The sequence below is a fragment of the Lissotriton vulgaris genome, chromosome 2_1 (genome assembly GCF_964263255.1).
Source record: "Lissotriton vulgaris chromosome 2_1, aLisVul1.2, whole genome shotgun sequence".
Taxonomy (NCBI): Eukaryota; Metazoa; Chordata; class Amphibia; order Caudata; family Salamandridae; genus Lissotriton; species Lissotriton vulgaris.
This window is the reverse complement of record NC_141687.1, coordinates 1349884739-1349898664: the sequence shown is the minus strand read 5'-3', so window position 1 is coordinate 1349898664 and position 13926 is coordinate 1349884739. Positions and strand designations below refer to the sequence as shown.

The 13926-nt window shown below is 50.4% G+C and overlaps 1 protein-coding gene across 1 annotated transcript in view; it reads left to right on the top strand.

Moving 5' to 3' along the window:
• PTPN4 (protein tyrosine phosphatase non-receptor type 4) overlaps positions 1-13926 on the top strand; it is a 1255365-nt gene that overhangs the window by 515821 nt on the left and 725618 nt on the right. The window contains exon 13 of the mRNA XM_086957111.1: positions 4751-4819. Within this exon, the coding sequence (XP_086813237.1) occupies positions 4751-4819 (69 nt within the window). The remainder of the gene's footprint in view (positions 1-4750; positions 4820-13926) is intronic.

The following is a 13926-nucleotide window of genomic DNA, read 5'->3' as shown; positions in this document are numbered from 1 at the left end:
AGCGCCTGGAACTTGCCCCGACACAACCGGTGCAGCATCGTTCCCGATTTGTCCCCCAACTGATAAATCCTGCTGCGTGTTGCAAGCTTTATTTATTTGCCGCGCCTCGTCTATCAACAGAGAGGCATAGGACTGCTGCTCCTGTAGTAATTTCCCCACCACTTGACCCTCGCCCTCAGCCCTGCCTCGACGCTCCAACTCCTCAATCTCGGCTTCAGCCCGAACTAATTCCGCCCTACGCCTCCTCCGGCAGCCGCACATCAAGCTATGTCTACCCCCCAGTAGCGTGGGTTTCAGGGCCTCCCACACAGTCCCGGCACTGGCAACGGACCCCATGTTCTCGATTAAATATGTAGCTATGGCCTCGCCCATATGTTTCTGGTAGTCTTCGTGTAGCAGATGCCACACGGACAGGCACCATCTAAACGGCTGCCGCCCCTGACTAGGCAAATGTCAACTGTAATAAGGGAATGATCTGAGAGCCCACATGGTAGTATATCATCCGACTCCACCCTACCGACCACTACCCTGGGAGCAAAAATATAATCCAGTCTGAAAAAGGATTTGTGGACAGCTGAAAGATACGTCCAACCATACGTCTAACCATGTTCCCCAGTTTGGTGGAATGGCCCACCACCTGGCCCCCCCGGGCCTATGCCTACCTTTGAATCAATCCATGATGTCATTCCAATCCCCTCCTACTACCGCTAACGCATCAGGGATGTCAGCCCACACCGCAAACAGCTTCTCCACCATCGACCATTGCAGAGGGGGCGGGGCGGAAACACATATTCCAGCACCAGAGGCTCCTCCCCAACCATACTCTTAATAAATACATAGCGTCCCTGTATGTCAATCCATTGAGCCGAGTGAACATATGGAATTCTACAATGCACTAATATGGCCACTCCCCTGGACCCCCTTGTGAAGCCTGTATGAAAGACCTGCTGGTAGCCATAGCGCTGTAAGCACAGCGTCTTAGTACATAGTAGGTCGGTTTCTTGTAGCATTAACACATCAGCCCCAGCCCTCTTTGCCTGCCGTAACACTGCCCCCACTTGATCTTGTCTAGGACTCCCCTCACGTTCCAACTAAAGACCCGAAGAGAGCCCCTGGGACCCGGCGCCCTACCCACAGGAGTCGTCCTCGGGGAGCACGTAGTATAGAAGCCCGGACGCTGCGCAATGCATATTCATACACTACAACCAGTGAGACATCATGTGACTGTGCGACTCATACCCAACCATAACAAGCCCCCCCCCCCCAAAACCAACAAACCCCAGTTCCCCCACCCCATACCTCAAGAACATTGAAGTCCCTTTCGCGGCATAACTGACTCTCGGCCCCCAACGCAGGACCTGAGGCCGTCTACACCAATGGATCCCCACCCAACAACCCATAGCCCTAAGCCACCCCCAACAAGCACTAAGCCAACAGGGGGAAGACTAGTCCGCCCACAAATCCACTCCCTCCACCCCACCACCGCCCACGTTAACTCACAGCCTTGCGGATATCCACACGCCAGCCCCCTCCCGCCTGCAAACAGCAACCTCAACAGTGCACATCAATACAGGGCTATGCAAAAATTACAATGTAATTCAAACCCCCCAGTGTGAAAAGTCAACTCTCTACGGTCTGACGTTCAGGGGCCTCCTTCCCCTTATCCGAGGTACCGCCGGATGCTGACTGGATCTGGATCTCCAGTTTCATCTCCTCCGCGACCCCCGAGAGGTCTGAGACTGTGCCTCACTCAGGGTTGAATCCGACTCCAGACCCGGCGGTGTGTGTACCCTCACCTTCACCGTTTCATCTGTCCATTTAACCACCTCCTCGGGGGTATCAAAGAAGTGGGCGCGGGACTGAAAGACCACCCGCAGACGGGCCGGGAAAAGCAAGGCGTATGGGAGTTTGAGATCTCGGAGGTGAGCCATGGCGGCCATAAAAGATTGCCGCTGTTGTTGCACCAAGCACGTGTAGTCCGGAAAAATCAGGATACGTTGGTTCTCGTAGAGGAGGGATTCCTTGGCCCTGGCCTGTTGCAGAATGGTGTCCCGGTCATGATAGTTCAGCAGTTTAACTATCACAGGCCACCGGCGCGCCCCCACCGGCGGCTTCTGCATGAGAGCCCTGTGCGCCCGCTCTATCACAAAGCACCTTGAAAGGGAGTCCGGGGGAGCCAACTTTTTAGCCACTGCGTCAAGAAGCCCTCCATGTTGCCTTTCTCGCAGCCTTCCGGGAGGCCGACGAAACGCAGATTGTTCTGCCGGGGCCGACCTTCCGCATCCTCAGCCCTTAGCGCCAGTCCCTTCTGGATGCCCTCAATACTGGCCGCCTTGCGCTTCAGGTCTGCCATGTCGTCCTCCACCTCTGAAATCCGGGTTTCGGCCTCCGTGATGCGGGACACAGCATTTCGTAAGTCCTGGCGTAATAGCGTAACATCCGATCCAACTACGCCAATTTTCGCGTCCAGCATATCCCTGGACTGGGTTATGGCTGTTATCAAAGCTGTGTTATACGGGCCAGAGTCCTGTTGACCGCCCGCAGCCCCTGCACTCCCACCAGGTCCCGTGAACTTGATAATGGGCCCATGCTTCGCAGTTCCGCCTCCACCCTTGTTCCTCGTCATGGCCGCCCGTTGTAAAAGTCCGTCCAAGGGAAGCCCAGTCGGCGCACAATTATCACCAGGATCGCAGATGTGTTCCCGGGCTACTCCCTGCCGGATCAAGGCACACTCGGGCTAGATCATGCCGTCGAGCCCCAAGCCCCCGGTTCGTTACGCCAAGCTCTAGGAATAAGGAGGGTCTGCCCCCACACCAGACCACAGGACACTGTCCAGGCTAATGCCACCAAAGCCGCTAGTAGATTCCCGGGCCTCTCCTGGCCAGATATGGGGCACCCTTGGTCCAGGGCCTGCTGTCCAGTCTCGTGCCCCCTGTTGTTCCACTAGGCCCCAGAATAGAGGAAACCCGCTCCCATGCCAGCCTACCAGGCACTGCTCAGGCCTCTTTGCCGCTTCCTCCACCACCGCGGTCCGGTCTGACCGGCGTATGACGATATACAGGCCCCTTCCAGCCTCTCACACCAGCAATGGCCCAGGCCTGTGCCCCTCCTTGGGCGCCGCTCTCCACCTCAGTCGCTGGCCCACTACAGCTGGAGACTTCCAGCCTCAAAGGAAGGATAGGCCCAAGGACGAGGCTCCCAGCCCTGGGCCAGCCACACCTCCTCCACAGACAGGACGCCCATATTGGCCCTCTCCACAGAGAGGGCCAATATGCCCCCGAGTGCCCCCCGCAGGCTCCGCCGCCCGGGCTGTGTCAAACTGGAGCCCCCGGCTTCTCCGCGCTGCACCAGGCCACACCGCACAGGATCCCCGGCGAAATATGGGGAGAGGGCCCTTCCCTCGGAGCTCGCTATCTAGCGGGAACTCCGGGGGGGGGGCTGGCACTCACTGCCGAAACCAGTCGCGGGTCCCGTCAATGAAGGCGCCTGCTCCTCTCCCAGCGGGCCGCGGCTCCCCCACCGCACCAGCCGCTGGGACCCGCAAAAATCGAGGTCCGTGGTCCCGTCCTGTCCCACCAGGCCGCACACCGCTCAGGTCCGTACTCCACTCGCCAGACACCCACGAGTGCTCAAAGTGTCACCGGAGGCTCGCCGCCAGTCGCTGGTGCTAGGATAATCCCTCTGGGCCGCGGGGAGGCGGAGGGAGTCAGGATAATCGCCGGATAAGTGTCGGGTGAGACAGAGCTCAGTTAGACTGTGTCCGCCATGTTAGCGCGCCTAGCCACGCCCCCCTCGCAATTATTTTAACAGTCATTACTAATTTTTTTTAACAAATTTTATGTTTCGGGTATCAGAGCGCTTTACATAGCACCAGTTGAGTTACATGAGGACACATTCATTTTTGTTAGGCACGGGGAGATTAAGTGATTTGTCCAGAATCACAAGATGTTTAGCGTCATAGTCGAGACTCAAACCCGGTTCCCCAGATTCTACGACGACCGCCCTAGCCGTTAGGCCAAGTCCTCTCCCCTAATAAATGTAATAGTAACTAGTAATTGCCAAACACGTTTTTTGTTTTTTAATGGATTTGAAAAGCGCTTTCCTTTCATTCAGTTGAGCATGCATGCTGCTTACATATTATTGTTGCGAAATATCAAAGGATGTGCTTTGCAGCCCACCAGCACTGGCACACAGTTGACTTCTTTTCGGGCTAGAAGGAGCCATTGTAAGCATTGTACTGCTTCCAGGGCACAAGTCCTAAAAAAAGAAGTGGGGGGACGCTGTCACCGGAAGTGACGTCATGGCAGGAAGTGATGTCACGAAAGGCGCCTTGCACCATGGGGTTCATTGCCTCCCCTTGTTCACCCCTTAGATGAGATTGCATCTGCGAAGCCAGCGCGTGTGCAGCGTCCTGTGAGCTCCGATCTCATCCCAGAGAGGGCAAAGAGGGAAGTCCAGCTGTTTGGCATGGGGGACAGCGTCCACCCGGTAAAATAAGTGGGGGGATGCCGTCCACCTGCGTGGTACCCCTACTCGAAGCAGTGCTTCTGCCACCACCCGAGGACTAGTGCAACATGTGAACATGGGTTTTACGACCTCTATGAAATATTTTGAATGTGTTTATTCTTATCTAGTAACTGTGATGCCTTGGGCATTATAAAGTGTGTGTTCGTTTCAATATTTAAATCGAACTGAAGTAATGCTTCCTCGAGTATAAAATGATTTACTGCTAACTTGATCCTTCTTTCAGCGGTAGAACTGAAGTTCAGTCTGTGCAATATGGCAAAGAAAAAGCTAACAAACACAGGGTATTTGCCAGGTAAGAAATGGTGCATTTGTTTTTGTTATTAAACTTTGCTGGAAACAATTGTGGTCTGTGTTATCAAGTAGTGACTGTTCACTGTGTACTCGGATTACATATTGGGTAATTACTGTGTAGAACCCATATTGGGTGCTATTGTTTGCCTCTGGTGTCCTAGGGTCTCTGGTACCGTTACTTTTCACTTTGATAACTAAGTTACTGTATATACTTGTTACTCCCCAGGAGTGAAAGGCGTGAAGGCGCACTACATGAATGGTTATACCTGTGGATTAGCAGATCTAATTCTACTTAATCATTTGCAATTTGTTTTTAGTTGCGACAACCAAGCCTGGTAATGCCTTTAAAAATGGGCATCTGTGTTTCCATTGAGTTATTGACTAATTTAAGGCACCTGCTGTAATACCTCATGTGCAACATGTTGTTCACATGATTGCTAGAATTAGTTACACCAGTGAAGAGGAAGTATTGGTCGCACCAATATCAGCCATAAATGTGGGCTGATACTGTAAGATATGTAAATTCAGTTTTAAGTAAGGGAGAAGATATACGTTATTTAACATAAGGACGTTGAATCTCAGATTCTCATTGTAAGATGCGTAGATCTTTTTCCCTTTTTTGTTTTATACCACCACTACATATTGCTACCATTGCTGACGAGGTTGTTAATCGGCCCTGGAATTGAACTTGAAATAGCCGCTTGGAGCCTTCCACAGTCTCGGACTATGCTGTATATCAAAACATAACCCATACTGGAACTACGCATTGTCGCTGTCATAAGTGAATCAAGGTGGGTCAGTAGTTCATTCTTTTGTGAGTGGTTTACCGATGGCAAGTCTTAAGTAGGCATTTGATTTGAAATGCCCTGCTATGTTGACTGTCGTTTACCTTGCTTGAACCAGAAGTTTTGCTGAAAGCAATATTCTGGCTTTCTGTCACCGGGCCTTACCTTGGCTCTTGAGCCTGGTGTATCACATGATCTCTCTGGTTTCTAAAGTTCTGTTAAAATCTTACAGACCAGAGTACAGCCTTACAGCCTCTATTGACCCTGTGAAATACCTTACTGGACTAGATAGTGCTCTTGTCCTGCTCTGTGTGCCTTTATATCATTGCTGATCAGCCCTTATCAGCACCTCGTGCCTTTTAAGAGGAGGAAAGTGTGGAAAGTGGGATGAAAGTAGCGTGCAGCGCCGAAAAATCGACTCGTCGGGTAGTAAGCGCTATATAAATGCAATGTCTGAAAGAAACAGTTGAACAGAACAGCACAGGTGCACCACAACATTTGGCATATAATTTATACTTTCAATAAGTCACAGAGAGTGTAGTTCCTCGTTTTGATTTCTTTATTTCAAAAAAGATGAAGCACCATACAGCCGACTCGTTTCGTCCCAAGAGGGGGACTTCTTCAGGTCTTCTTCTAATAAAGATTGACTTAGATTCGAGACGGAAGATGAGATTCAAACGGAGTAGTACCGCAATAGATGAGAAAGGCTTGTCTCATCTGATAACGGTCAATAGTTCCAAGAGAATAACTGATCAATGTATCCACTGTCCTTCAAGAATACAATCTGTAGAGTAGTATTTGTTGATCCAAAGATTAAATATAGTTGCAGACGAAAATAAGTCCATCTATTATCCATGTTGGAAAAGTAGTCCATCAGCACACGGTCAAAGATTGGATACTGTGGGTTTAATATCCCAAACGGTATATGATGAGTCCGATCGGTGATAACCAGTATTTCCCCTATGGTTACAATCAATGTTCCCTCTAATTTTTTTCCTCTGTGTGCGGCAGTATAAGGTCTCTGTGCGCTGCAACTAAGGCTATGTGCGCCTGAAACCAGACCACGTATGTGGTGCAGCGCCAAATATCACTCTACACCTTTGCTTAAAAAAGTGAAAAGAGTGCATTTCCACACATGTAGCGCCACATGTAGTGTCTTAAGGCAGGTTTTCAATTTAGATATACACGCAATGACATGAATTGGTTACACAGGCAAGTACACTTTGGGTTTAGAAAAGCACAAGACTCCAATGGTGGTATCATAATAAGATGTTACTGAAGATCCTCAGCTCAAGGACTGTTCATAGGGTGGGGAATGTTGGGAGCTTATACAAGTTCACATACATACACAATTAGATAACATATTAACAATTAGACGTGCAAGCTATGGAGTAATGTCTGGATATCCCGCCAGAGATAGTTTGTCACCAGTCCAAAAATGAGTCTCTTACAGCAAGTCGCCGTAACAACTTTTGGGTTAAAGTAACTTGTGGTAAAGTTGCAGTCGGGGTAGTGAATGCTTTGCAAACGCTGGTCATTGTTGAGACTGCGATGTAATGGTTTCCCGTGATTAAAATTTGTGCTGGAGAGAGATGTTTGTCTGGTTGCAGTTTTGACTCATCAGAAAGTAGTACAGATGGTTAATATGCCGGTTACAAAAATGTGTAACATACACATAACAGAACTGTATTTTATGTGGATAGTTCAGTAGGTTACTGCTTTTGTTGTAGAGAACCTTTTGTTCCTTGCAGTTCATAAGTTACAATAATGATATAGGACAGTAACCTATGAAGTGTCAAAGAGCTGCTTGCAAACTGCATGGTATAGGTTAAAGAGGTGTGTTTTTTCCTTATCTTTCACTATACGAATGATGGTAAAAAGGGTTGGTTTGGGTTGAAATGCATTCTCATTAGTAAAGACAACAGTGTGTGGGGTCTTTATTTTCCTAATTGCGTTCAACGAAGGGCCATCAAATGTATTCCGTTGATGCCTTCTGGCTGTGGCAGAGTTAATGTTACTTGGTCGCTAAATGCAGACTTATGTTCATTAATTAGCTCTTCTTGGGTTAATTGCTCAGATGAATCTGAGATTTAAGTACCAGATTGCTCATGCCCTACAGGATCATCAACCAGATTGATGGTCTTAACTTTCCATTGCCTGTACTGGATCTATATGGTTTGCTAGTTAAATTGAGTACAGCCAGGAGTTCTCTGCTTCCTCAATGGAGACAAAGATGGAATTGTTGGTCTGTGGATAGCGCATGTTAGGGTGGGGTCTTGGTGTTGAATAAGAATAGCTTGGTGCGTGAACCTGGGCCTGTATCATGATAACTTTATCTACTGACATTTCACTGTTTCCAGGTGCTGTTACTTTTAAATTCATAGATGGACTTATGCTGGACCGTTGATCTGGATTCAATAGTGAATCTGACTTTGGAGGAATGAACGGATTGGCAGTTCTGCAATATTTTCTTCTGTTGAATACATGACTGCTGCTGAGTCTCTTAAAAACATAAATTTACAGCAACGGTTAATTTCCCCAAATGTCTGCATTGGCGATATCAATGGATTGCCATGGCCTTCACTTGCTTTAGTTGTGTTATCTGGCACAACTTTTTGATTCAATCATTTCTGCGCAGCCTGTTGTCCGATCTTTTCGGATTTAATTCTTCCTGTAAATGCCTTGGTTCCCTTGATTAGTCAAGCCTGCATTGCAATCTTAACAATAACAGGAGGTTTAAATGTTTTTGGTATGTTTGGTGTGTCATGGGGGAGCAAGCACAGAGCTCTCTAACCTTGTGGGGCCATCTCAATGAGGTAGCGCTCAACTCAGTATGGCTGCACTAGTACCCACCCTACCGCAGCCCCTTTTCAAGATTCTTAAGTTCCGAACTTCAGTTTGGTTTAAGACTGTGCACCGGGCCACAATCAACAAGCATCTCAGTGCATTTCATGGCAGAACACTTCAGTAATTCAGCCTCAAGCGATTCAGGGTTGAGCACCGTGCTCCAACCCTGAGCACTCCCTGGCTTCCAACAGATGTAGACCTCCGTACCTCTGTGCCTTCACCCACTGCGCGTCGCTCTCCCAAGATAAACCAAGCAAAAACAAGCGAGGGAGGGAGGCTTAGGAGAACTTCATGGCTTCACTGCCCCTGTAAAAACCTCACTGTATGCCTCTGTTCTCTCCACTTGATGATGCTCTTCGAAGTTGATACGAGCGGGAACTGGGTATAAGAAGGAGACCCAGAATATCAGAGCGAGAGCTTAGCCCACTGAAAGACCTCTGAGGACTGCTGAGAACCGCCGTGTAACTCTGCTCTGTTGCTGAACCACAACCACAGTCTCCAAGATTTTAAAACTTTTTTCACTTTTCCCATTAGCAAGAGTATCATTTGCAACAAAAATGTTTAATAAATTGGCCCAAATATTTTTTTTCAGAAAATGAAATAATTTTCATTGATTCATGGAATCTTACGGAGTGTTTGCGTACTTTCAAAGCCTACGATGTCCAAATCTCTGACTTTGCATGTGCAAAACAAAACCTGTGTACTTAAGGGGACCCTTGACAGGATGAAGCATGACTTCTGATGTGTCCCTGCGCTGCGCCTGCTTGATTTTGTGACGGAGGAGGGTATCTTGAGGAGCAAGGGGTTCAGGGGGAGTTTACCGCGGCTAACCCAGTTCTGGGAAACTCCCATCAGCCATCTGAGCTTTAAAAAACTGTCTAGAAAAACATTAAAAACTCTCTCATTGATCAAAGATGAGACAGCTCTACAGTCCAGAGCCCATGCCTGGATTACTCTAAATAACTACAGTATAGTCACACCTCAACAGTACTTCCACTCAGGGTACACCAAAACAGTCAAGGAGAAGTTCATAAAGTATTTCTTAAGTTTGCTTCCTTCCCTGATACATCTACCCCATTGCAGAAACATGACATACAGACTGGATGCCACCTATGCAGCAATGGCAAAGAAGTTTAGCCACATCTGGTATGCTCCTGCAAGGAGTTAATTGGGGAACGGAGCCAGCTATCAAGAGCTTTTAACCAAAGAGTTCTAGGCACACAGAGACAGGCTGTGCTGGCCTGCTGCACCCCAGGGGGCCCGCAGATGAATTGCTGGTTTGTAAAGTTTCTTATGAAGGTGGAAACGAAAATGGCAACACAGGGCTAACGCTAAACTTTTCCTGTGCTAATAAGCCATGAATCGTAACCTAATGTTAAAAGCGCATACCAGAAGATCCCCCACCAAAACAGTGCGCACTCTGTCTAATAGAAGTGAGATATATCTAAACTATACAGCTGCACCCACACTCATCCTGCTGCTAATCTGCTGACTAATTGAATGAGCGCCATACCAAGCAAGGCGTTTTACAAGTAATAAGGCCTAACAGAATATTTATCTGCACAATACGCATTTTATTGGATTTTACGGGTGGCTGCACCCCATGCCACGCCTGGCACCACCGGCCATTGGGATCTGATTTGTGCACGGAGCACCTCATGGGTATCAGTTGTAATAAAGATCAGGGCCGGAACACACGTTTGCACTGTATAGAGCTGCTTGCACTAAGCTTACATGATAGTTTGAATGTATTTATTTGAATTTTTTAGACAGCAGTTTTATAATTAGATGCACGATGCTATGCACTTTATTTGATTTTAAGGGCAGCTACACTTCATTCCATGCAGGACATCATCCTCCATTGGACTCAGATTTGCACACTGAGCCCCTCGTGGGCATCATTCCTACTGTAGGATGAGGGTGGAAATACATGTCAGAACCTGCCCAGTTGCACTTTGCAGAGCTGCTTGAACTTTATCTGATCATGATGGTTTTTAATGTATTTGTTTAAATGTATCGATAGAGCTCAAAAAATCCCGCTGGAGGATGTTACATACTTTTAAATGTATGTGTATTTTCCGAATTTTATTGTCTTTTTGAATTTTGCAAAGATTTTAGTAACCGAGCAAATTTAATAATAAACTTAAAACTTGAGAATTGAAAAAAAAAAGGTCAACAAGCAGATCTGGTATTGGCTAATAGGAATAGGTGGGATGGCAAAGCAGAAGCTCTAATGAAAAAGCAAATACATGTTCATCGGAGGCCCACCGAAAAAGAACTTTTAATTTCGTTAAAAAATGTTGCGACTTTATCAATTGCCTGCCAACATTACTAGTAGTACTCCAGCCGATGCCACATGCTCCCTAAAAGCACCGCCTAGCCTTACAAAGAGGCGGTCACTGGTATTTGTGAAAAGATACAGAAGTCTTAGGGCAGCGCACAATTAGGCAGTGGATGTGCCCTCGGAGAGACCCGTGGCATTTGTAATTGGCACCCAAACATGACATAAAACATGCACACGGAGAGCGGCTGTAGTCGCTTGAGGGTGTTTCATTTCTTCCAGGAGTAGGAAGTGTGGAAATGCAGGGGCGAAAAAACACAAAGCTCATTAACATTCAAATGGTCTTTTAAAGACCCTTGAAGTACTCGGTGCGGCTGATGTATGCCCAGGAAGCTGTCTCAGCAGGGCGCACACGACGGGAGTGTGGGGGGCTGATTCTGAAGCCCTTTAAGCACAATGGGCTTTGCACGTCTGCAAGCACTATGTCTCTGCCTCCTGCCTGGATTTCACGCCGCTCACGTTTAAAAAGCGGCGGCGCGAACGGTCTTTTAGGGATGTCCCGGTCTGAACAGTGTGCGCGCTAAATCCCTGACACTGCGCGCTCTGGGTGACAATCGTGGGCGCGCGCCCACGCGCGCAGGTTCGTGGGAACAGTGGTTACAATGGCGCATCCTCCGGCAACGAAAGAAACAGGTTAGTGTTAGATTCCTTACCTTAAAATATCCCCAGGCGTCAGACTGGATCCGGAAAGTTTTCGTCAGCAGTACCCTTGCTTGTCGCTAGGCGTCGTCTGCGAGCTCCGGCAGTCTGCTCCGCGCTGCTCGAGGTCCCCGTCGAGGAGGAAGTCGAGGGACCGGTCGCGGAGCCGCGGTCATCACCACTAAACGAGTAAACACCACTCTTCGGGCTGCAAGTCTTCAGGTAAGTCGAGGCACTGCAAAAAGAAGTCGAAGAGGCGTCATTGCTCTTCCGACTCCCCCCGACAATTGCGCGACGCGGCCGGGGGTTCGGGCGACACCGCCGAAGCCGCAAGCACGCGTCCAGCTTCACACCCGCCGGTCCCTACGCTGCACGCGACGCTAGAGGAGATACGTGACTTCCTCATGGTCATGAGGATTCACTTCCCTCCGTTTGACCCTGTCGAGGCACCTTCGGACCCCGCGGGTCCGTCTGGGAGTCCTAGTAGGCCAGCGGCTCCGTCGGGTGCTTCGGCCCCTGCGCCGTCGTCGACTTCGGTCCCGACACCGCAGGACCCCGCAGGATCTGGGCCCGGATCCGGGTCGTCTCCAGTCGACCTCATGACTCCTCCGCTGGCGCCAACCCCGAGGGTGTCGCCCACGACGCCGTCCCCGGGACGACGCTGTCCCCAGTCCCAGCCTTTGGCGTCAGACTGGCGCTGTCCGTCGCCGGCGCCGATGGGTGAGCAATTCACCTACGAACCGGCTCCATCATTTTTCCCTGACTGTCAGGAGATGGATGACGAGGGGGACTGGGAGGGGTCTGAGGACCCTTTGGCACTGCAGTGCCTGTTGAGCCAGGACTGGGCAGACGAGCTAGGGGAGGCCAGTGGTCTGGACACTTCGCCCGACACTGGATTTGTCTCTCCTCCCTCCATGGCTACGGAGGAGGGGGGTGCTTACAATGTAGTGTTGAACAGGGCGGTCAAGGCCTTGGCTCTTGAACTCCCTGTCGCGGCCGTGAGTACTAACCTCCTCACTGAGGTGCTCAAACCGCAGGCAAGCTCCTCAGAGCCTCTACTGCTGTTCAACGAAGCCCTCATCGACGTTCTGCTGGGCACTTGGCCCAAGCCCTCAACAAGCCTCCCTGTGGATCAGAACTTGGCCCGACGCCACCGCCCGGCTCCGGGCGACCCTAGCTTCCTGCCCGTTCACCCCACCCCCAAGAGCCTGTTGATCCAGGCCTCTACCTCCCAGACCGCATTCCCGACCGGTCCTCTGGATCGGGAATCCAAAAGGTACAATCAGTTTGGGAAGAAACTGTTCTCCTCCTGGAGTTTGGGGCTGCGGTCTGTCAACACCGCCTGCCTTTTGGGCCGTTACACCCACTCTCTGTGGGATACGGTTGCGGAGGTGCTGCCACAGTGCCAGGAGGAGGCCCTGGCAAATGTCGCCCAAGCCCTTGCGGAAGGGCGGGATGCAGCACACTATTCCATACGGTGTGGACTCGACACAACGGACTCGCTGGGTAGGGCGATTGCAACGACGGTGGCGGTTCGCCGCCACGCCTGGCTGAGGTCCGCCAACTTTTCGGGCGATGTCCTGGCCACCCTCATGGACATGCCCTTTGATGGCAGTCACCTCTTTGGCAACAGGGCGGATAGTGCGCTGGAGCGTTTCAAGGACTCCAGGGCTACGGCCAAGTGCTTGGGCCTAGGCCAATGCCAGCAAACTTCTTCTTTTCGATCCTTTGGTGGCCAAGGAAGGGGTGCCTCCACACGTCCAACCAGCCGCAGACCTAGGCTCAACACGGTCGTGGACTTGGTTACCGCCATGGCAGTACCAGGGGACACCGGCAGTGTCAGTCCACACCTGCCCCTGCAGCATCTGCCTCTAAGCCTTCCTAGTCCGGCATTTCAGGCCAATTTGTTGCCAGTGGGGGGCAGGGTCCGTCATCACCTCCCCCACTGGTGTACTATCACGTCGGACAGGTGGGTGCTGCAAATCGTCCAAAGGGGCTACTCCCTCCCCTTCGAGGCGACCCCTCCAACCATGCCACCGCAGAACCACCGCATGTTGCAACTTCTGCAGGAGGAAGTTACGGCCCTCTTGGCCAAGGGGGCCATTGAGCACGTTCCTGGGCCAGAAGTAGGGCGTGGTTGCTATTCCCACTACTTTCCGGTACCCAAGAAGGGCAAATGAGGCCTACGCCCTATCTTGGACCAACGGAGCGTCAACGGCTTCCTCCGAAATAGAAGTTCAAGATGCTGACTTTGGCTCAGGTCCTAGCTACCCTGGACCCAGAAGTCTGGATGGTAGTGTTGGATTTGCAGGACGTGTATTTCCACATCCACATCCTGTCGGCCTACCGGCGTTACCTGCGGTTCACGGTAGGCCACGAGCACTTTGTTTACTGTGCTCCCCTTCGGCATTACCAGCACCCCACGGGTGTTCACGAAAGTGATGGCGGTGGTCACAGCTCATCTGCGCAGATTAGGGGTTTCAGTCTTCCCCTATC